General features: G+C 39.9%; 1 protein-coding gene across 3 annotated transcripts in view; it reads right to left on the reverse strand.

The window, feature by feature from the left end:
• Nucleotides 1-24615, reverse strand: part of TNFRSF8 (TNF receptor superfamily member 8) — an 81547-nt gene that overhangs the window by 7127 nt on the left and 49805 nt on the right. The window contains exons 4-10 of one of the 3 annotated variants that reach the window (XM_031962842.1): nucleotides 24014-24166; nucleotides 13547-13640; nucleotides 12944-13044; nucleotides 9868-9972; nucleotides 9217-9267; nucleotides 3173-3198; nucleotides 198-399 (exon numbers count right to left, since the gene is read on the reverse strand). In XM_031962842.1, the coding sequence (XP_031818702.1) occupies nucleotides 198-399; nucleotides 3173-3198; nucleotides 9217-9267; nucleotides 9868-9972; nucleotides 12944-13044; nucleotides 13547-13640; nucleotides 24014-24166 (732 nt within the window). The remainder of the gene's footprint in view (nucleotides 1-197; nucleotides 400-3172; nucleotides 3199-9216; nucleotides 9268-9867; nucleotides 9973-12943; nucleotides 13045-13546; nucleotides 13641-24013; nucleotides 24167-24615) is intronic. The other 2 variants (XM_031962841.1, XM_031962840.1) reach the window with 2 other exon arrangements.

The raw sequence follows: 24615 nt of genomic DNA on the forward strand, positions 1-24615 counted from the left end.
CTGGGTTCAAACCCTGTGCCAAGCACAGAAATAAATTTTGGAGCTGGATCTGAACCCAGATAACCTGCCACCAAGCCTAGAAGGACAAACCATCTTCATACCCCACCAGCCCTCTCAGTCGCTTATGAAATTTTCCAGTGTCAAGTCTCAGCTCCTCCCAGCCAGACACTTCACATACCAGACCCCCAGTGACTCACCAATCTGGTTATTGGTATGCTCCGGGATCGGTCTGGGTTCAGAAATATCGCCAGGGCCAAGATTCTCAGCAGCATTCAGATCCGGGCCAACAGATTCCTTGCAGAAGGACATTAGAGACTTGGCTGTCTCCGGGGCCGGGCGACTACTCATTAACCCTTGCTTTTCGGTGACCTTGGCTTTCCTTGGAAGACTCCTGGGCTGCTGACAGAAAGGACACGAACTTGAAGAATGGGGGAACTCCATATGATCTCCAAACTGGGGCTATGAATGCCAACAAAAAAACTCACTCCTGATGTTGAGAACTTTGGTCTGAGGAGGGTGGCGTGGGGGGCTATACCTACCTCTATCCAAGTCAAGCTTCTGGCTTGGTAATGTACACCCCTCCAATACGTGTATCTGTATATATAATGTGTATAGATATACATGTCCATATATGTATACGTATGTGTACATATATGCTATATATATATAGTGTGTATCTATGCATATATTATATATCCATACGTGTACATGTATACAAACACATTCTTATTCAGTCATTTTTTTCAATTGTATTTGACTGTGATCCCCATTTGAGGTTTTCTTAGCAAAGATATTGGAGTGATTTGCCATTTCCTTCTCCAACTCATTTTACAAATGAGGAAACTGAGGCAAATTGGGTGACATGACTAGCCTAGAATCTCACAGCTAGGAAATTATCTGAGGCTGGATTTGAATTCAGGTTTTCCTGATTCTAGAGCAAGAGTTCTAAACATTGAATCACTTATCTGCCCATAGGATTTTTGCATATACACATATGTGTGTGTGTGTATATATATATATATATATATATATACACACATACATATACATATATATATATATATTACAAACCTATGTGATTAATTTTTTATTTTTAAAGCTTTTTATTTTCAAAACATATGCACGGATAATTTTTCAACATTGACCCTCGCATAACCTTGTGTTTCAGATTTTCTCCTCTTTCCCTCCACTCTCCCCTAAATGGCAAGCAATCCAATAAAACATATGTGACTATTAACCATTATGTCTGAAGATGTCCAGTGTCAGTGTGATCTGGAGGAGCTAGTCATATACATAATACATAAACATATAGTATATGTAATATTAATATATATTTTTACATATATAGTTTTTAAATTTGAGTTGAGATTCACAGCAACCCAGAGAGGCAGGTGCTATAAATATTCCCATCTTCAGCTGAATAAACTGAGGCAGAGAAAGGTTAATTGACTTGCCTAGCCCACAGTCAAAAACTTCTAGTTCTAGAGATAGAAAGGGATTTAAGAGGCCATTGAGTCCAATCCCCCTCATTTTACAAATGGGGAAACTGAAGATGGGAAAGGTTAAGTGACCTTGCTCAGGGTCATACAAGTAGTCAGTATCTGAAAGGGTCGGGATCAAGCTCTGATGTCCTGTGTTCTAAGGGCCCTCCCAATTCTGACATCCCATATTCTAAATGTAAAATGGGGGATAATAGTAGTAGCACCTACTTCCCAAGGTGGTTGTGAGGATACAATGAAATTATAGTGTTATACACCTGTCAGATTGGCTAAGATGACAGGAAAAAATAATGATGATTGCTGGAGGGGATGCGGGAAAACTGGGACATTGATGCATTGTTGGTGGGTTTAAACCAATCCAACCATTTTGGAAGTAGTTTGGAGCTATGCTCAAAAGTTATCAAACCATACATACCCTTTGATCCAGTGTTACTACGGATTATATCCCGAGAACAAAGAAAAAGGGACCTGTATTGAAAATGTTTGTGGGCCCTTTTGTAGTCTAAAACTGGAAACTGAATGGATGTCCATCATTTGGAGAATGGCTGAATAAATTGTGGCATATGAATATTATGGAATTTCTGTTCTGTAAGAAATGACCAACAGGATAATTTCAGAAAGGCCTGGGAGACTTAACCAACTGATGCTGAGGAAATGAGGGGACCAGGAGATCAAATACTTCAACAACAATATATATGAACCAGTTCTATGGACCAGGCCATCCTCAGAAACAAGATCAACCAAATATTTCTAATGGGAGAAGAACTGAACTAGCTATGCCCAGAAAAGAACCTGGGAGAACAAAACCATTAATTGAATTCCCAATCCCTTTATTTATGCCCACCTGCATTTTTGATTTCCCACAAGTAATTGTACAATATTTCAGAGTCTGATTCTTTTTGTAAAGAAAATAACGTTTTGGTCATGTATACTTATTGTGTATCTAAGTTATATTTTAATATATTTAACATCTACTGGTCATCCTGCCATCTAGGGGAGGGGGGGGGGGGTAAGAGGTGAAAAATTGGAACAAGAGGTTTGGCAATTGTTAATGCTGTAAAGTTACCCATGTATATATCCTGTAAATAAAAGGCTATTAAATAAAAAAAAAAAAAAAAGAAAAAAAAGAAAAAAAAAAGAAATTACAGTGTTATAACACCTGGCACATAGTAGGTACTTCATAAGCATTTGGCTGCTTCTTTTTATCCCTGGGCCAGGGATAAAAGGAGGAAGCAAGGAAATGGTGTCTTTATCCTTGCCCTCTGGACTTTGCCTACATCCCACCCCAGAAAAGCTTCAGCCATGTGCTGAAAAAATAATTGTCTATAGGTGGCTGGCTGCCACTCTGTCCTGGAAAATCCCAGTGGGATAAGCCAGCACTTGTGGGTTGGGTTCCTGGCATCGGTTCCAGCTCTGCAGGAGAAAGCCTTCCCAGAGTCAGCCTCTCCTGCCTCAGGGGCCAAGACAAGGGTCCAGTCAGGCCCAATGGCCGGGTGGGTCAGAGGCTGGACAGCTCCCAGCGCAGACGCAAACACAGGCTTGCTCACTCCAGAAGACCAGAGATTGGGGGTAGGCTCTTTCAACCCTCAGCACACTGCAGAGGGCATCTGGTAGAAGCTGTTTTAGGAAGGGGAAGATTTAGGGGATTTTTGCCCAGGGGAGGGCTGACTTACTTGGCAATTTTTCCTGGGGCTGTAACCTAGAACACAAACAAAAAACATCATCAGTGAGAGATCCTGATGGAGCATAATTGATTCACTCATCAGATTGTATTTTACAGAGGACACTGAGGTTCTAAAAGAAACATAAGAGCACAGAGATAGAACTGGATGAGACCTTAGAGGTCACCAACCCCAAACCCCTCATTTACAGATGAGAAAAGTAACACGTGGAAATAAAGACATTTGTCCAAAGTCACAGAGACTGTAAACATCAAAGGTAGGATATGAACCCACGACTTCTGAATACAATTCCTGCCCAACTTCTTGATATCATCAATAAGAACTCCAATTGATATTACCGAAGGAAATGGGAGGGAGAAAAAAATGGGTGCTTGCTGACCGAGAAGAAAAATTTAATTAGAAAAAAAAAAGTAAGCAGCCTCTATGAACACAAGAATTTGTCTTTGATGATAGCAGCAGAGACCTACAAAGGTTCCCAACAGATACTGATCTTAATCTCTAAGATTATTGATGTATCTAGCCAAACTCTTCCTTCACATTGCCTCAACATCCCCTAATGGATCTCTCCCCCAAATAATTAGCTGTATGCTTTCTGAAAATGTAATTAAACCGTTACCTTACGTCATCATGATTATAATGTGAACTAGGACTTTAGAACTTAAAATGCAGGAAACGCATGCTTTTTCTAAGTAGTCCCAGGAGGACTTCATACATCTATCCTACTAAAGACCTAGAAAACAAAGTTCTTGCCACCATAGTCTTTGACACTCAGATGACTCAACATAAGAAACTGATATGATTTATTCAGTGGAAATAACACTTAAAGTAGATACATCAGCATCTATTTGATTGCCACGGTACTACAAGGACTTGCAACCAAAACCTTCTAATTAGATCGTCTCCTCCTGGAGAGAAGGAACTGTCTCTAGTTGTATCCTCAGTGCTTAACACGGTGCTGTGCATACAGTAAGCATATAATACATGTTTTATTCATCCACTCATTTGCTATTCCTACGCTGCTACTTTTGTTGGAAATATGGTGGGGATTCACCTTCAAAAAACAAGTCTGTGATATATACATCTGCATCACCACCAGTACTATCATCATTTACTGGCAATCCAAAGAAAGGGAACGTGTGATGTCACTGACAGAGGGAACTTCAGAATGAGAACACTTCCTCTGCCAACCACACAGGCTGGCTCCTCTTCTTCTAACCTATGGTCTTTAAGTTTCCTGCAGCTCTGAGACAGTAAGGGATGTGCCTAGGATCACACAGTCAGCATGTGTCAGAAGTCTTACTACTTTTCAGGCCAGCTCTCTACGCATTCCCCATTCCATCCTGCTTCCCCACAGACACGGAAAGGTTAGAAGTCACTTTACTGGTATCATCTCATTTGAATCTTACAATAATCCTGTAAGTTGACTACTTTACTGGTGTCTTTACTAATTACTTTACTGGTATCATCTCACTTGAGCCTTACAATAATCTTGTAAGTTGAGTACTAGTTATTTCAGATGAGGAAATTGAAGCAGAAGTTTGGTGACCTACCTGAAGTCATATAGTAAAGATTTTAGGCAGGATCTAAACCCAGGCCTTGCTCTATATATGAATAATGGGAAATCTTCATACTTTAAGGGTAGATACAACTTTTGGGCATCATACCTGACTTTTATAAAGCATTTTAAAGGTTTGTGAAATGATGTATGCCCAGATCTCATTTGAAGTAGTGAATAAAAATAATAATAAAACGTTTTTTTTTTAAGTAGTGAGTAGAGAATGTTAGAACTGGAATTTGAAAGCCTTGAGTTCAAATCTTTCTAACAGTGTGATCCTGGGCAAGTCACTTAACATTTTCTGCCTCAATTTGTTCATCTGTAAAATGGGATAGTAATAATATCCACCTCATACAATTTTAATTCAATTCCCTCAATTAACTTACTCTGAGAAGCAGCCTGGCACAACTGATAAAATATTGGATTTGTAATCAGGGAGAATGACTTCATGTCCCACTTGTGACACTGCCTATGTGACCTTGGGTAGCTCTGAGACTCAGTTTCCCCATCTGCAAAATGTGAAGTTTGGACTAGTCGGTCAAGCAATCCTACCTTTAAAGTCAGATGAAGAATATAGTACTGATTTCACAGGGCTGACATATAAGTCAAATGTGAAATAATAATAATTAATAACAGCATTTACAAAGCGTTTTAAGGTTTTTGAAGTTCTTTTACTTTACTTTTTTTTTTTTTACAAAAGTTCTTTACAGTTTAAAATGACATCCCCTTTTATCTACATGACAACACAATGGATAATACATTTAAGGTGTTACACAATTATCAGTTATGTACTCTTGTGGTGTCAAGTAAGTACTTCTCTCAGATTCAAAGGGATTTCTAGTATTCTAATATTCTATTACTGTTGAAGGCGCTATCATCCTCCCATTAACCCTAACCTCTTTCCCAACCTCCAGTCTTTCCAGTTTCCAAATGCCCATTAAACATTTCAAACTAGACGTCCTATAGACATCTTAAACTCAACATATTAAAAACTGAACTCATTATCTTTCCCCCCAAAAATGCTTCATTCTTCCTACCTTCTCTATTATTGTTGAAGGCAACATCATCCTCCTATTACCCAGGTTCACAAAAGAAGTGACATTCTCAATTTTTCTCACCTATATCCAGTGTGTTACCAAGTCCTATAAATTCAAGTTTGGCAACATCTCTCATCTCCACCTTCTCTCTCTTCTATCACTATCACCAGCCTGCTAATTATTCTCCCTGCCTCAAGTCTTCCCCCACTCCTGTCTATCCTTCACTCAGCCATTAAAGCTGTTTTCCTAAACGACAGTTCTGATCATGCTACTCCTCTACTCAATAAACTCCTGTAGCTCCCTATCACTTCCAGCATCAAATTAAAAATTCTATTTCATTTTAAAAACCCTTCCAAAGCTACCCCTTCTTATCTTTCCAGTCTTCTAATACATTACTCCCTACTGTGTACTCCCTATCTGGGGACACTGGATTCCTTGCTGTTCTTCCATTATTTGATTCAATGCATTTCACCAGCTATTCTCCATACTCTTTTCTCCTCATCTCTGCTTCCTGGATTTCCTGATTTTCTTTAAGATTCAGCTTACATGCTGCCTTTTTCAAGAGGCCTTTCCCAATCTTTTTGCTAATGAATACAGGCTTTCCTTCTGAGGTGAATTCATCCTGTATCTATTTTGTAAAGAGTTATTTGCATGTTTTCTTCTATTGTCAGTTCTTCTATTGTCTTTTCTTCTAATTGTCAGTTCCTTGAGAACAGGGGCTGCTTTTGTTTTTCTTTGAATCCCCATCACTTAGCACAATGCCTGGCACATAGTAGGTGCTTAATAAGTGCTGATTGATTGATAATAAATACTAAATAAATGCTTATTGAGTAATAACCCCTAAAGTCCCTTTCACTGTTGAAATTAGGATACTGTGACATGAGGAAATTGAATCCCCAAGAGTTGGTGACTTTACACACCTACTCTCTATACAGGGAGCAAGTATCAGAGGCAAGTTTGGAACCCAGAGTCAGTACTGTTTCCACTACACCATATAAACATTCACAAGTTGTGATACTCTGCTCATTTTCTCCTTTTGTGGGTCTACAATACAGAAGGACTTGGGCAAGACCAACAAGGGATAAATCAGGAACATCTCATATACAATGTCCAAGTATTTATTGATATTACATGTTCAACTCCATTAAAAAAAGTTATTCTTCAACAAACATTGCAAATGAGAGAGAAAATAAAACTGCAACAAAAATTTTAATTTCAATAAGGATTGAAGAAAGAAAGAAATTGTTTCAAGAAGATTCTCAGCCTTCCAGTTCATGGAGAAAAAAAAAACTAGAGTTCATCAAAAAAACAAAATTTCCCTCTTTGACCAAACAGAAGTATCTGGTTATGAAACTGAATAATGTCAGATTCAAAGTATACGAATGGGAAATTTGACATGTTTTGATCCCTATGTCAAAATCCCAGAGAAGGGTAACATGTTCCAAAACAGCCCAGATCCCAGAAGCTCTTATTGGTTAAGTAATGAACCCCCCTGCCCTGAAAGTATCAGGGACCTCAGAAGCCCTAACCTGTATCAGCCTCTGCTGGTAGGTCCCTAGGAAGAGGAAATCTACTCCCTCTCCACATCTTCTAGTCCAGGGGTCCTCAAGCTTTTTAAATAGGGGGCCAGTTCACTGTCCCTCAGACTGCTGGAGGGCCACACTATAGTAAAAACAAAAACTTTGTTTTGTGGACCTTTAAATTAAGAAACTTCATAGCCCTGGGTGAGGGGGATAATTGTCCTCAGCTGGTGAATCTGGCCAGCGGTCTCCCCTCTGGGCCAGAAAATAAAAATAATGATAATAGCAAGAACTTACATAGAGTTTCACCTGTGTTAGCCTATCTGATCCTCATAACATCCCTACGATGTAATGCTATTATTTCCCCATTTTATAGCTGAGGAAATGAAGGCAAGAGATTGAGTTGTGCAGGGTCATATTCCCAGTATGAGTTTAAGGAAGTTTTGACCTCAGATCTGTCCTGATACAAAGTCCAGCACTCTGTGTTATCTAGCTGCCTAATTTAATCCATCCTCTTCTAAGAGGAAGCCCTTCAACCACTTGAAAATGGGCATCCACCTCTAAGTTTTCTCCAAGCCAAAAACACTCAGCAACTTCTACTGACCCTTAGATGGCTTGGATTCAAGGACCGTGTCCTCCTCTGGGATGATCTCCAGTTTATCAATGCCCATTCTTAAAACAGGGTACCCAGAACTGAGCACACTATTCCAATGTGATCTGACTAGGACAAGGGGCATTGGGACCATCATATCACTGCCTGTCAAAGACACAAGTCTTAGAGGAAGGCGTCTTAACACAAACCAAGTCTTCATTAGCTTCTTCAATTGCCCCACACAGCCAGCAGACCAGGGGCCTCTGGCCTTTGGCTGTGCATTTGGTCTGGACTCGGGGTGAGCTAATAGACCCTTCCCAAGAAGCTCTGGCCTGGATAAACTATAACCTGAATCAACATCTGGGTCAATCTTGATGTTCCTGGAACACGTCCCTTAAATTTCCCACCTCAAAGCTTTTGCCCAGTCTCTCCTTTTAAGTCCTATGATTCCTTCAAGGAGGAAATTTCTTTTTTTTCCCAAACATAGCTTAACTTTTACCTCAAAGCTTTCTTTGAGGTCTTTTCTGATTCCTTTAGTTACTAACTATCTTTCTTCAAAGAAAAGTATCCTTGTCTGGGTACCATCAAATTGAACAGAATATCACTGAGGGCGATGGTGTTTTTGCTCTTTGTTCCCAGAACCTAGTACAGCTTGGCACATAGTAGGACTTTTATAAATGCTTATCAAGTTTAACTGAATTGAATTAATAAAAACTTGTTGAGCAAATGAATGAATGAAAGAAAATGAATGAATCTAAAAGTTATCTATGATGGTGATAAGTGTAAAAAGGAGAAAGAATAAATACTGAGGTAGGTTTAAAAAATTATCCCTTAGAACAGGGGTCCTCAAACTACGGCCCGTGGCCAGACGTGGCAGCTGAGAATGTTTATCCCCCTCACCCAGGGCTATGAAGTTTCTTTACCTAAAGGCCCACAAAACAAAGTTTTTGTTTTTACTATAGTCCGGCCCTCCAACAGTCTGAGGGACAGTGAACTGGCCCCCTATTTAAAAAGTTTGAGGACCCCTGCCTTAGAAGAACAATTCTCAAGGAAGGATGCTGGTAGACAAGGCAGGACCACAGGAGTACACAGACTCCAACCAGTCAATCATTTCCTCTTTCTTTCCCACCCCATCCCCCTTTTATCACATTTTTATTTTATAGCAAGCACAATTGCTAGAAAATAGCATAATCCTTTAAATAAAGGATTAAAAATTAAAATAGCATCATCTCTGGGAAAAGAGGGAAGATTATGCTCAAGGTCAAGCTGCTCCTGCTCAGACAATGCTCTCTCCCTCCACCTGTCCACACACATTTCCTCCTTGTACTTACCCAAAGATCTGACCTTGGGTTGGAAGTTTTGGCCAGAATAGAGATGAAGCTCTGAAAGAGAAGATGGAAAACCTGCAGGGGCCAGTTCTTAGACTTTCTAGACTCTTAGGAGCAGGAGCAAGGTAAGGAATAACAAAAACAACGACAATAACAATAATACCTATTTTTACAAGTACTTTAAGGACTACAAAGTGACTTCCTCACAACAAGCCCAGGAAGGAGGTGACCAGTGAACAGGAATTAATAACAAGGTTCTAGATGGAGAACTGGAGGAGCCACCTTGTCTGAGCTCTGCATTTCACAGGTGAGTTCCAAGGCAGTTCAGCAGCCAAGGTCACAGAGCTGAATAGGAAGTGTCAGAGGTGGGATTTAAGCCCTGGGTCAGAGAAAAATACTCTCACCATCCCTGTCTTACAGATGAGGAAACTGAGGTCTTACAGGGGTAAAATGCCTTGTCCAAGGGGCAGGAATCCAACAAAGGAAGAGCCAGGGTAGAAGTGTTCTTCCGCCAGCCTCTAAGTCCAGTGATCATTCCATATCACTGCGTGATGGAAACCCAGCATCCCAAGCTGGGAACCCCATCAGACACCAAGGAGTCCCTCCTCCCCACTCCCCACCCCCAAAGGCTCCAGGGGCAGAACATGCACTCACTCTGCAGAATCCCCTTCCTGCAGGCCTTCTGCTGGCAGACCAGGAACACAACCAAACCCAACATCACGGCAAAGATAGTCATCACCCAGAAAAGAGGCTCGGACCCTGCAACATAAGAGCTCCACTCCAATCCCTGTAAAGACTGGGGAAGAAATTCCCTGACATAACCATTGGGGGGGACCTTGTCAACCCAACCCCACCAAACAGCCAGAGCCCCAGAGGGGATCTGGGGGATCACCTAGCTCTCTCTCTTGCACTTTATCTTTCTGTCTGTCTCTGTCTGATTCTGTCTGTTTCTGTCTGTCTCTGTCTCTCTCACTCTATCTTTTATTTCTTTTTGTTTCTCTCTTCTATTTCTCTCTTCTTTTTTGTCTTTGTCGCTTCTCTTTCCTGTGTCTCTTTGTTTCTGTCTCTGTTTCTCTGTCTCTCTCCTCTCTGTCTCTGAATCTCCTTTCTATACTCTGCCTCTCCTCTCTCCCTGTTTCTATGTATTTCCCTCTTCTCTCATTCTTTCTCTCCTCTCTCTCTTTCCTTCTTCTCTCTCATTCTTTCTTCTGTTTCTTCTCTCTCTTTCTCTGTCTCTTTCCTCTCCTCTCTGTCTCTTCTCTCCTCTTTTTGTCTCTTCTCTTTGTGTCTCTCTTCATTCCCTCTTCTTTCTCTTTGTCATATTTCTCTCTTCTCTCTGTCTCTTTTCTTTCTCTCTTTCTCTGTCTTTTTCTTCTCTGTCTCTCTCTCTCATTCATTCTTCTTTTTGTTTCCCCTCTCGCTTTCTATCTTTTCTCTCTGTGTGTCTCCTTTCCTCTTCTTTCTCTTTCTGTCTCTCTCTTTCCCTCTTCTCTCTCATTCTCTCTTCTGTATCTTCTCACTCTTTCTGTCTTTCCTCTTTTCTCTGTCTCTTTTCTCTTCTTTCTTTTTATCTCTTCTCCCTTCTCTCTCTCTCTCTCTTCACTCCCTCTCCTTTCTTTGCCGCTTTTTCTCTCTTATCTCTGCCTCTCTTTTCTTTCTCCTCTCATTTCCTCTTTTTCTTCTCCCTGTCTCTCTTTCCCTCTTCTCTCTCATTCTTTCTTCTCTTTATTTCTTCTCTCTCTTTCCCCTGTCTCTTCTCTCCTCTTCTTTCCCTTTATGTCTCTCTGTCTCTGTCTCTCTCTTTTCCTCCTCTCCCTTTCCCCCATTCTGTCTCCTTGTATCTCTTTTATCCCTTCTCTTCCTGTCTATCTTTCTCTCTCTTTCCCTTCCTTCTCCACCTCCTTCCCTACATCTCTCTTTTTCTTTCTTTCTTCCCTTCTCCCTCCTTTTCTCTTCTGTCTTTTTGTTATACTGATGTGTTTTATTCTTATATCACAAACTTTGCAAAATTATCTTTGCCTTTTGAGACCTAAACTAATAATACACTGACCTCATTTGAAAACGCATATAATATTCCACATCTATAATTCCTCACTCTTTCCATTTTTAGTGTTTTTTAATGAACAGGAATTTTTCTCTCCCTTCTAACCTCAACCCCACTGAAAAAAAGAGAAAACAAATTCCTTGCAACAAATACATATCGGTTAATAAAATACATTTCCTCAGTTTTTGTGTTGAAAAAATATACATCTTGCTCTGCACTGTGAATCTTTCACCTCTAGCAGAAGACAGAGAGCACTTTTCAACATCCATCCTCTGGATCCATGGATGCTCTAGGTATTGATGATCATAGTTCTTACAGCTTTAGAGTTTTTAGTCTTTAAAAGCTGTTGCTACTATACAAATTGTTCTCTTGGTTTTGCTTCTTTCATTCTATAAGTTTATAAAAGTCTTCAAAATTGTTCATTTTCATAACATTTCTACATAGTATACATTCCTTCTCTGCTTGCTTCATTCTGCTCTAGTTCTTACAAGTTATATTTCAAATTATATATTTTCCAGAGAGGCCTGGAGAGACTTAAATAAACTGATGCTAAGTGAAATGAACAGAACTAGGAAATCATCATACAAGGCAACAACAAAACTATATGATGATCAATTTTGTCATGGCACCTCTGATAAAGCCTATGGATCCCTTCTCAGAATAATGTTTTTAAATGAATAAAACAAAATTCACAAAATTACCCAAGGAAACCAATCATGTGGAAATAAAGATTTAATATTTTTACTATCCAACTTCACAAATTCCTTGAAATCTATACATAGACCCTTTGGGTATTCTACAAACCCCAAGTTAAGAAGCTCTGATCTAGGTCAACTTCCTCATTTTATAGACAAGGAAGTAGACATTTTATTGGAAAGGAAACTGAGGCTGAGAAAAGTAGAATGACACTCAAGTTCAGCAAGAACTACAATTCAATGACAGATTGGATTCTAAGACTAGATCTTTTCTACTATAACATATGGTCTCCATTCACAAGTCCCATGAAAAGACAAGGCTGAACCTCCCCTCTTTCTCTGCAGAGGAGGAGAATGGTAGATATGTATGGAACAATGGTCAATGGGTCCGTCATGTTTGCTGATCTATTTTATTTACCTCTTTCTTTTTTATTTCTCACAAGGGATTGCTCTCTGAGTAGAAAAGAATCAGAAGTATACTGGAAAATCAAAGTGACAAGAAAAACATTTGATACAGAGAAATGTTTTTCAAAGAAAAAAAGAAGGAAGAAAAGAAGGGAGAGAAGGAAGGAAGGGTTAGAAATATACTGATCACAAAGGTCTGAGGATACCGAGGAAGGAAGGAAAGAAACAAGGAAGGAGGAAGGAAGGGAGGACAGAGGGAATAAAACAAAAAAGGAAGGAAGGAAGGAAGGAAGGAAGGAAGGAAGGAAGGAAGGAAGGAAGGAAGGAAGGAGAGTGAAAGCGAAAGAAAGAGAGAGAGACACAGAGAAAGAGAGGAATTTAAGCTCAGATTCTCTTACTCCAGGCCTAGTACTCTCTCCATTGTAACACATTACCTCTTGACTTCAGGTTTCCCTGGGAAATGTCAGTAAATGAGAAATGATTTCTCCCCCATGCCCATCTTGTTCTTGGGTGCAGACCCTTTTTGCCTTTGGGGTAAGGAAGTCTCTACTGGCCCTCCCCTACTCCATCAGAAACAAGGAATTACCTGGATTGGGTCTTCCAGTGAGAGATGGTGAAACAGTCTCAGTGTCTTGGGTTAGACTCCAACCAGCTGTGGTGTTGGAAGGCTCTGTAATATTTCTGATCCTGGCAGTGGGAGAGAGCATGTGTAAGCTGATGATGAAGACTGGTAGTCCTGGGTACACCCTGTATGCCAAATGGTAATGCCAAGGATTGGCCATTTCCTCACTTGCTGTCCTGGCAGAAGGACAGTATTCCAGTCTCTAAAAGAAGGTACCAGCCCCCAGTTCCTGGTGTACTTGGCAGTCCTGGTATCTGGAACTGACTTTGGGATGACAGGAAAAGAATCCACCCACCCCACTCAGTCTTCCAAGACCCACCTCCTCCAGGAAGCTTTCCCTACTATCAACCTGTATTCCAGCCTCCATCACACTCTTCCCTGAACTCCCATGGGTCTGCCTCTGGACCACCCAGTTTTGCATCTGATTCTATTCTGCCTTCTTTCTCACTCAGTCCAAGGATGCCAACTCTTCAAGTGGAAAGGGATCCCCCAGAGGTCATCTGGTCCATCTCATGCTCTCAGAGAGCTCCTCCCCAGCTTGCCTACCCATGGGAGCCCCAGGGTTACCTGGGCTTAGGCAGACAATCTTTGCCACTGGAGCTATAGTTGGAAAAGGTCCCAGGAGGACAGGGTTCACAGACAGTGTCCTTCTCCGACGTGCCTGTGGATAGATGCAACTCCCCGCGTTAGCATTACCATGAGCACTACCAGTATTTTTAGAAAGATGAAGTGGAACTTTTTCTTTGGATGATGGGGATCTCAGAAAGAGGTGCTCCAAAATAAATGTTATTTTACCGAGAGATATTGTCCTCTAAACAGAGAGATGACTACAAACTACTTAACAGTGAGGGCCAGATGAATCCACTTTCTTTTCTAGTCCTTCAGAGAATCACAGAATATAAGAACTGGAAGAGGCCATATAGTACCCAGAGAAAGGAGGGGATGTCCCTAATAAATGGCAGCTTATTGGTAACTCTCCCATTAGAAGGAAAACTCTTGAAGGAAGGCACTGGCTCCCCCCACACACTTTGTCTTGGCCCCCTCAACACTTAGCACAATGCCTGGCATATAAAGAACAATTAATAAAGGTTTGTTGACTGATTTTACTTTTGTATTTGTTAAGTCATCATTAAGTCAGTCAATCAACAAACATTAATTAAGCACCTCCTAAGTTCCAGACAGTATGATAAGGACTTATTCAGAATGCCTTGATTCATATTGTAGGAGAGTGAGATCCCAGGATTCTACATGAGAGCTAAAAGGACCTCTGACCCCATCAAATTCAATCCTCCTCATTTCATGGATGAAAAGGTCCTGATTCCAAACCTTCTCTTCATGATACCCAGCCTGAAAAAGTGTCTTTTCCAGAGTTAAACAGAAATCAGTGGTAGAATTTGAACTAAGACCCAGGACCTTTGGCTTCTAGCCCATTGCTCTTTCAACCTTACTTAAACAGTTTTAGACAGATCTAATCCTGGAAGGGACCTCAGAGACTCTCTTGTCTAACCTGCTCATTTTACAGAGGAGGAAAGTCCTCCTTGATGTCAGTGTCTTTCCTCTGTGATTATCATCAATCTTTCACTGTAGCTTGTACCCAGTCCTTTGCATGCTGTCTGCCCCATTCAACCGTGAAGTTCTCAGGGGCAGGGATTGTATTTTACCTTTCTTTGTATCTCTTGTACTTGGCACAACGCCTGACACATATTTACAAGAGAGCTTGCCCTCTTGAGAAATTCTCCCTAATGGGAACTTTGGGTAAAAACAGAGAACCGCTGTCTTCAAGGTAGACAACAGATCTATGACTTAGCGGAAAAATTGCTAGATTTACTCAGAAGAGCTGGGTTAAATCTTGTAAATATTCTCATGCAGCTCGTCTACTGCCAGTAGAATGTAAATTTCTTGAAGGCAGGAACTGCTCCATTTTCTTCTTTGTATTTCCAGCATCGTGTCTGACAATGAGACACGTGTTCCTTTCAATTATCACGTAACTCTCTTGAGCAAATCTCTCAATCCTAGTTTGCTTAGCTCTAAAGCAAGGGTATTAAATTAGTTGATCTCATAATATAATTATTATTATTCCTTAATTGCACTAATAAAATTATATAAAATTATAATCCACATAATTCCAATTTTATGATCTTAAGACTTCTTGAGGGAACTGAAGAGCAGAGAATAGATTTTGGTGCCATCTTGTGACCATCCAGGACAGTACAACCCACCAGACAAGCACAATTAACTCAATCTGAAGTTCTCATTTAGAAAGGACCTTATAGATCATCTAGTCTAATCTCCTCATCTTATAGATGACAAAACTGGCCAGCTAGACCATCACTGGATCAATAATGACCTCGCACCTCAGACTTTGCACAATACTTTCTTTCAAAGTGAATCCTGTAATATTGCATATTATCAAGTTAAAGAATTAGATCTATGATCCAGAACGGTCTTTGTTGCTCATAGTCTTATAGATGTAGAGAGAGAAGGGAGGGAAGGGATCTTAAAGTGTATTCCTATTCTACAGAAGGTCGCTAAAGTTGAGGCTTTGGGCTCTCTGTTTTTTCATACAGATGAGCCTGCACTCTAAGCATAAATTAAATCTACAGATAATTGTCTCTGTGTGTCAATTCAGTGACTCCCAGCAGTGTCTAGTCCAGAGGTCCTCAAACTTTTTAAATAGGGGGCCAGTTCACTGTCCCTCAGACTGTTGGAGGGCCGGACTATAGTAAAAACAAAAACTTTGTTTTGTGGGCCTTTAAATAAAGAAACTTCATAGCCCTGGGTCAGGGGGATAAACATCCTCAGCTGCCGCATCTGGCCCGCGGACTGTAATTTGAGGACCCCATTGATTAGTAATCAGTGGACCCACAGATAATTTTTGCTGCAGTATTAATGGTGAATTTAGTTTGGACATCTATAGTTCACAAAATTTCTGTGAGGATCAAATGAGATCACATATGTAAAATTTGAATCCTTCCTGGCCTGTTTCCTGGACTTCAAAATCATACCATTTATCATCTTAGAATTTCCTTCAGCACTTGGACCTTCTCATCCTTGAACACCCTATAGGGTGCTGACCCTCGAAGACTCCTCAATAAGGTCTGCTCTGCCTTTTCAAATTGGTCAGTTCTTGCTGCACTTGCATTTTGTGAAGGGCTCCAGGCAGGCTTGCCTTTATTCCCCTCTTGAATTCAGTTCTGTTGATGACTTTCTGTGGACTTCAAAACTCAACCCCCCACCCAGTGGGGTTACTCAGCTCTTTTGTTGTGTTGCCTTCCCCATTAGGAGGTAAGTTCCTTAAAGGCAGAAACTATTTTTCTTTTTATTGCTATTTATATTCCAGAGCTTATTACAATGACTGGCACATGGACCATGTTTACTAAAAGCTTGTTTTCTTCCTAAAGTACTTTGTGAACCTTAAAGCATTTTACCAATGCTAGCTTCCATATCATCATTATCATTATCATCATCATGCTTAAGAGGTCTTATGGTTTAGCAGGAAGCACTCAACATGGGGACTGAGGATATCTGAATTCTTATTCTGGTTCTCCTAAGTAAGTACCAGAGAGAGGACTGTGAGAACTGAGTGTGGATCACAACATAACATCTTCACTTTTTTTTGTTGTTCATTTGCATTTTGTTTTCTTTCCTTTTTGATCCATTTTTTCTTATGCAGCAAGATGATTGCATAAATGTGTTTACATATATTGGATTTAACATATATTTTAAATATATAGCATGCATTGGATTGCTTTCCATCTAGGGGATGGGATAGGGGGAAGGAAGGGAAAATTTGGAACACAAGGTTTTTCAAGGGTCAATGTTGAAAAATTATCTGTCCATATGTTTTGAAAATAAAAAGCTTTAATTAAAAAAAAAACTAGCTTGGTACCAATTACAGATGAGCTGAAGGGGCTGGGGATTCTAAGCGTGGAGATGTGAAGACTCATGGGAGATGGGACAGTTGTTTTCAAGAATGTCCAGGGCCGTTACATGGGAAAGGGATTAGAATGCTTCTTGGCTCTGCTAGTCAGAATTTGGAGCAATAGGGAGAAGCTGTGCAAAAACTTCCCAATAAAATGGGCTGTCCATTAGTGGGGAAATGAACATGAATATAATAGAACATTATTGCCCATAAGATACAATGAATATGAAGAATTCAGAGGCTGCCCTATTATTCCATTCATTCGCTTAGGAATTCAAGTCAAATCATCCTTTCTTTCCCACCACTCATCTATAGGTGTTGTGTTTCTTGAAGGCAGGAAGCAAATTTGTTCTTGTTTCTAGGTCCCCAGCATGTAGCACAGTAACTGGTATATGCTCAGTGCTTAATAAATACCTTTTCATTCATTCATTTAAAGAAGCATGAGAAACATTCTAAAAATGATGTAGAATAAAGAAAGCAGGATCAAGAGAAAAATATGGCTACAACCATATCAATGGAAAGAATGAGAAAACTGAAAGGGAACATCATGCAAATATAACAATCAAAAAGTTTGGTCTGAAGAAGTATTGAGAGAATAAATCCACCTTTTTCCATTCTGTGCAGAAATAGAGGGAAGGAAAGAAGGAAAAAAAGGAAAGAAGGAAAAAAAGGAAAGAAGGAAGGAAGAAAAGAAGGAAAGAAGGAGGGAAGGAAAGAAAGAAGGAGGGGGAGGGAGAAAGGAAGGAAAAAAGGAGGAAGAAAGGGATACAGGGAGGGAGGGGGGAAAGAAGGAAGGAAGGATGGAAGGAAGAAAGGAAGGAAGGAAGGATGGAAGGAAGGAAGGAAGAAAGGAAGGATGAAAGGAAGGAAGGAATGATGGAAGGATAAGGAAGGAAGAAAAAAAGAAAAGGGAGGAAGTAAGTAAACAAGCATTTATTAAGTATCTACTATATTCTAAGTACTGTGATAAGAAAGCACTTTACAAATACAGGAAAGAAGGAAGGAAATAAGCATGTATTAAGTGCCTATCATATGCCAGATACTGTGCTAAATGCTTTTTAAAAACATTTTCTCATTTTATCCTCACAACAATCCTACAAAGTAGTCACTATTGTTATCCCCATTTTACAGTTGAGGAAACTGAGGTAAACAGAAGTGATTTGTCCAAAGTCACCTAGTTCAGAAGTGACTGAGGTGTTTGAACTCTGGTCTTCCTGATGCCAAGGCTGGTACTCTAGCTTCTTAAACTGTGGGTCACAACTGCACATGGCATCCCATAACTAAATATGGGGTTCTCAAAATTATGATTTATTATCAGTAAATGTTTGTTTTGTATACCTATTTTATATACCTATAGACCTGGGGTTCCATACAAATTTCTTGGACAAAAAGGAGTCATGTGAAGAAAAAGTTTAAGAAGCCCTGGTCTACTTACTGTGCCATCAGCTGTCTCTGGTGGAGGACTAGGGGTCTGGAATATTACCTATAACATCAGACTCAGTCAATGGTTTTACTAAACTGCTTTTTTTCCTCTTTTTTTTTTTTAAATCTTTTTTACAATGAATGGCTCATTGGTCAGAAAAAGAGAAAAGGCTATATTTAGAATTAAGGGTGATATAAAAAATGGTGGTACACATTTTTAAAATAAACAAACACAAGGACCTGCTTCAAAGGATCAGGTATTCTCCCTCCCTAGAGGTTTTCAGGTGCTGGATGCTGAAGAGGATGTCTTTAGCTAGGTGCAGGCTGGAGAAGATGGTCTCCGGGATTGCTACAATTTGGTAGAGAGGTAGAATGATACATGGTAAAAAAGTGAGAGACCTAGTAGGCTAACATTTATGAATTGAGTGTCTATGTCACTACCATGGACAATTACAGAGGGTAACTTTCTGAATCTCATTTACTCATTTGCAAAACATAATACCTTTACTCCCTCCTTTCCAGATGAGACAATGTGAGATAATGAGACATTTGACCAACTTTATTATGCTACCTAAAGGCTATTATTATTCTGTGTAACCTAAGATAAATCACTTTGGCTCCTTGAGCCTCAGTTTCCCCATACATAGAATGAGTCACTGCAACACGGGATCATTGATCTTGAGCTAAAAGGGAACTCAGAGGCCATCTAGTCAACCACTTCATTTTATAGTTGAAGCTCAGGAAGCTCAGGAAGATTGACTTCTTGTAGATCCTTCAAGCAGTAAAAAGTCAGATTTCCTGATTCTAGAACCAATGGAAATGAACATTGGCACATTCTAGCCCCTTCCCGATCTAAAAGTCTTGTGATTTCATCTGTTGCACTCCATTGTTTTTTAGGAAAGAAATGAAGAAGATGATAAATAAGAGCAAGTGATCTGTCCCCAAAGAGTTTAGAGTTGGAACAAGTTATCTCTATCTCCTTATCACATTGCCTTTTTCTGGTTTATCAATCCATTCTTCAGATGCCAGATAAAGCTCATGTAGTAGTTCCTTCTTTATGGGAAATTCTAAAGGGCTTTCCAGATATGATAGGTGGGTGGGGGGGGGGTGGGGAATGAAAAGAAAGAAGAAGTCCTATAGAAATTCAGTGTACTGACCTGATGATACTATCACCCATGAAAGACCTGTCCATTTTCCTTCCTCAGACAGGGAAAGTCCAAGTTAGGCCAATGAGTTATACTGATCACTAAGCATCAATCACAGAGTCTCAGAACTTCAAATTTTGAAGGTGACTGAGGCTGTATAATCTCATCTGATCAATAATGTTTTTATAAAAATCTTCCGTGAGGGGGACTTGCAAGGAACAGGAATGCACTACCTCCCAAAGTCATTAAACTTTGGGACAACTCCCACTATCAGGGAATTTTTCCTCATATTTAGCCTAAATACACCTTTTTGTAACTCTTGATCTGCCCCTTGCAGGCTGAGCAGAATGAATCTGATCTTTCCTTTATGGGAAGACCGAGTTAGCACCCTGGATACTTTAGAATCAACCAGACTAAGGATAAGCAAAAGCCCTTGGTCTTTATTCTTTGTTGAAGTCAGAGGAGTGGACATAGGAATTGCCACACCTCTCTTCTTGCTCTCTCAGCCAGGAGTCACCTGGCTTGTCTTACTCTACCCTTTAATCCCTCCTCCAAATCTCTCTGTACACCAACAGATCCAGCCAGCACAGAGTGGTGGGCCGGGCCATTTTCCAAGTAAATGTTAATAGAGTATTGTCCAATAAGTAATTAGCCTTAAGTGCTCGGTTATCTAAGTGCATCTGCTCAGAAATTCAGCCTTTTGCATCTTTATATCTTAGCCTTTTATGAACATGAAAAAAACTTCTCTTTACCTCACATAAACATCCTTCTCTAAGTCTTCTCCAGGCTCAATATTCCTAATTCTTTCAACCAGTTCTTATCAGAGCTTATCAAAGTCCTTCTTAAAATATGATGTCCCAGATTGAACATAATGTTCCTGATATTTGACCAAGGCAAAGAACATAGCTGAGAACATTTTGTTGCCTTTAGACTATCATATCACTCTGTAAAACTATAAGGAGCTCACAACCAAAAAAAAAAACAAAAAAAACAAAAAAAAAACTCCAGATGTATTTAATACCCTAAGCTGCCTAGGTAAACCTCAGTTGAACTTATATTTAGGAATTTATTTTTTGGACCTATATCACATAATTGGACTTTGCATTTGTGCCTACTAAATTTTATTTTATTAGTTGGGTCTGAAGTTCTAACCTATCAAGATGGATTTTGGACCTGTCATCCAATGTTAGTATTCACTGTCTTTCCCGTATCTGTGTCATCTGTAAATCTGATAAGCATACTATCTAGACCTTTATATCTAAGTTATTGTAGGTGGGGGCAGAGGAAACCTAGATTTGTGATCCCATCAGTAAGAGAAACTCTTGACTGATGCATATTGCCAGCATATTTGGGACTTCTCATCTTAGAGTTATCCAGGGCACTAAGTGATTAGGCAATTTGCCCAGAATCACAGAAGTAGGATAGGTCAAAGATGAGGCTTAGACTTACATTTTCTAATACTTAGACCCATGCTCTCTCCACCCTTTTGTGCTTAACATAAAGGAAAATATTAAACAGCAGAGACTCATGCAGCTCTTTGGGACAATACTCTAGAGACTTCTTCCAATGTGATGTCATCACTCATGCAGCTCTGTGCTATTATCTAAGGGACATTTCTCCACCTTGTCCCTAAGAATGGAAGGATTCTATCAAAGACTCAGCAAACTGAGGAAGAAAACTAGAACCTCATATCCCCAAGTCTGATACCCATCCCCTTGATCAAATTGTCTTCTTCTTGTTTATTTCCAGTAAGGAAACTAGCACAAACTACATTTTAAGAGGATGGTTTTAACATTTCCCATATATTTTCCAGGCTCTGGAACATTTTGGGGCCCACTTTTCATTCAATGGACGTTTAAGCATTTCTATGTGCCGGGCACTAAGAAAAAGAGAGAAAAATGAAAACAGTTCCTGTCCACAAGAAACTTGTATTCCCAGAACCTCTAGAACACGCCCTAAGGTGTGTTCTAACAATTCTTCCATTATACTTCATTCCCCTCTTCTAGTAATATATTATATATAGCAACAATATAGTAATCTACCTGAAATCTAAAGGATTGGGGGGAGCACTTCCTTCAGAACTCAACTCAGCTACCACCTCCTAACAAGCAGTCTTCTCTGATCCCCCTACTTATTAGTACTCTCTCCCCAATGTCTCGTGAATAGCCAGTTTATATTTCCATAGATTCATAGACTTGGGGCTTAGAGGTCTAAAGTCACAGAAGGTCACCTTGTCCAAGTCTATCATTTTTACATTATGAGGAAATTGAAATCTAAATTCAAGAGGCAAGTCTCCTTATCCAAACTTGCCTAGGATCCTTTCCAAACTTTATATCCCAGAGCTGTCAACACATCCAAAACAATTCATCATCTTTCCTTCCAAACCTTTCCCTCTTCCAAATTTCCCAAGTACTGTTGAAAGCACCATCATTCTTCCACTAACCCAGTATCATGACTTCAGTATCATTCTCAATGCCTTTCTCTCTGTTTCCTCTGTTTCTCTCGCTCTTCTGTCTGTCTCTGTCATTTTGTCTCTCTCTGTCACTCTATCTCTGTTTTTGTCTCTCTGTGTCTGTCTATGTCACTCTGTCTCTGTCTCTCTCTCCTCCCAATATACAATCAGCTGTCAAATCTAATCATTTCTCTTAGACAGCCATGACCCTGGTTGAGGCTTTCATCCCCTTTTATCTAGACTCCTGCAATGCCTCTTGTGTACCTGCTTCAAATCCCTCCACTCCCTTCCCCAATCCATTGTCAAAATCTACATAATTTTCTTAACATATTAAGGCTGACCCTATCTCACTCCCCACACAATAAATTTCAGTGGCTCATATTATCCCTAGACATAATCAGATATAAAACTCCCTGTTCTGGTGTTCAAAACTTTTCTGAATCCGGTCCCTACTTTTCCATTCTCCTCCATTATTCCTGTACATACACTCTACGGTTCAGTTATACCCAACAACATATTATTGCTCCAACACAATACTCCCATTTTCCATCTCCATGACTTTGCACTTCCTGTCCTCAATGCCTCTGTCTCTTGGAATGCCTGGTTGCATTAAGCCTCAGCTCTAAGTACTGCCCACTTCAAGAGACCCTCCCTGTCCACTAGCTGCTAAAGTCTCATTCTTCTATCTACTTTGTACATCTCTTATAGATATTGACTCTGAGGCACTTGGGTGGTAGAGGACCAGAACACTGACCTGGGAGTCAGAGAGGCAAATTCTGCTCCTGTCTCAGATGCTAGCTAGGATAATCTGGGCAAGTTGATTAATCTTCCTCAGTTCTCATATAATAACAGAATCTTTCCCACAAAGTGGTATGGATCAAGTGAGACAACATTGTAACACTGTAAATCTTAAAAAGCTACATATATATAATATATCATATCATATATCATTATATATTATATAATGTTTATATTATCATAATATATCATGTTATACATCATAATTATATCGCTAGATGTACTATACACAAACACACACACACACACACACATATATATATATATTAGTCTCTCTGATTAGACCAGTGGTTCTCAAAGTATGGTCTAGAGAATCCTGGGAACCTCTGAAACCCTTTTAGATGATCTACAAATTCAAAAATAATTTTTATTTCCAATATGGTAAATGTCTATAAATATAATCCAGATAAACAAAAACACTTTGGAGAGATCCTCAATAATTTTTAAAAGGATAAAGATACTAAAAACAAAAGTTTGAGGACCACTGGATTAGACCCTTGAGGGCAAGGATGGTGCTAAGTGCTGGGGACAGAGACAAAAGTGAAACTGTGTTTGCATTCAAGAATCTACATTCTAACAAGAGAGATAATACATGAGTAATAAATGCTTGTTGATCAATAGATTGATTGATTGAAGAGGCAGTTTAGTGTAATGGTTATCAGGAAGAACTGAATTCAAGCCCTGCCTATATGACTCTGGGCAAGTCACCAATCTATATTGATGAAGAATGTTTCCTCCATAAGTGTTTTCTATATAGATGAACTCACAATTATGAAACCTACCTCCTTCCTCTCCCCTCCAAAAAAAAAAGAGTTGAGTTCAAATGTTTGTTGTGTCACATTTTAAATTGTGAGATCTTGGGCAAATTCTTTAATTCTCTGGGCCTCCTCATTTGCAAAATGAGAAATTGAATTAGATGACCCCTGAGACTCAATTCTAAATCTGTGATTCTCAGCAGAAAGAATAATTAACAACCCAACATTCTTAAAGAAAAAAACCAGAGAGCCTCACCCTTTTTACTCTGTTTTGAAGGAGTATTTATTCTATCCATCATCCAACCAATTGTACAAAAGGGTGAACTCCCAAGTGACTACCTAGACACACCCTTCTTACCTCATTTTGAAGGAGTGTTTATTCTATCCATTATCCAACTCAATTGTACAAAAGGATGACAAATGACTGCCCAAGTAGACTTATGAGCTAGAGGTCATTCACCTCAAAGGGACTGGGGGGATCTTGGTAGGGAAAAGGAGGAAGGCTGCAGGGAAGAAATTGGGGGAATGGAAATTCCCTACCTTGGTGTTTGACTCTGGCCTCCGGTGGGCACAGGGAGTGTTTCACACAGCGGGCACAGGTGTACCTGGCTAGTGTGGCACAGAACATACCATCCTGGCATTTACAGACCCGAGGGGTGTTCCAGGTACACGGAATCGTCTCCACAAGGTCACCTAGAAAGGAGAAACCATTCAAATACAATCCAATAGAGCTTAAAGGAAGAGCAGAGGGAAGCAACAGAGTTTGAGAGTTAGATACAGAGACCAAAAGAGCAGAGAAATCTCAGTGACCTGAGGGCAGCCTGTATTTGTCAGAAGGGTAATTTCAGTGAAATATAAGCTCCACGTAAATAGGAACAGTTTTTTATTTTATCTTTGCATATCTAGCTCTTAGCACTGTGGCTTGTACCTAGCAGGCATTGAATTGATGCTTATTGAACTGGATTGCATTGGAGGAAAGTCTGAGAAGTGGGAGAAACTTTCCCTATAAGTTATATGGCACAGTGGAAAGCTAGACTTGGAGTTGGGAAAGTCTTGTTCCAAATCCTAATTCTGACACTACTTGTGTGATACCAAGAAGATACTGCTCTGATCATTCAGTTTTTTCAGGTGTAAAGTCAGGG

This window comes from Sarcophilus harrisii, chromosome 3 (genome assembly GCF_902635505.1).
Source record: "Sarcophilus harrisii chromosome 3, mSarHar1.11, whole genome shotgun sequence".
Classification (NCBI taxonomy): Eukaryota; Metazoa; Chordata; class Mammalia; order Dasyuromorphia; family Dasyuridae; genus Sarcophilus; species Sarcophilus harrisii.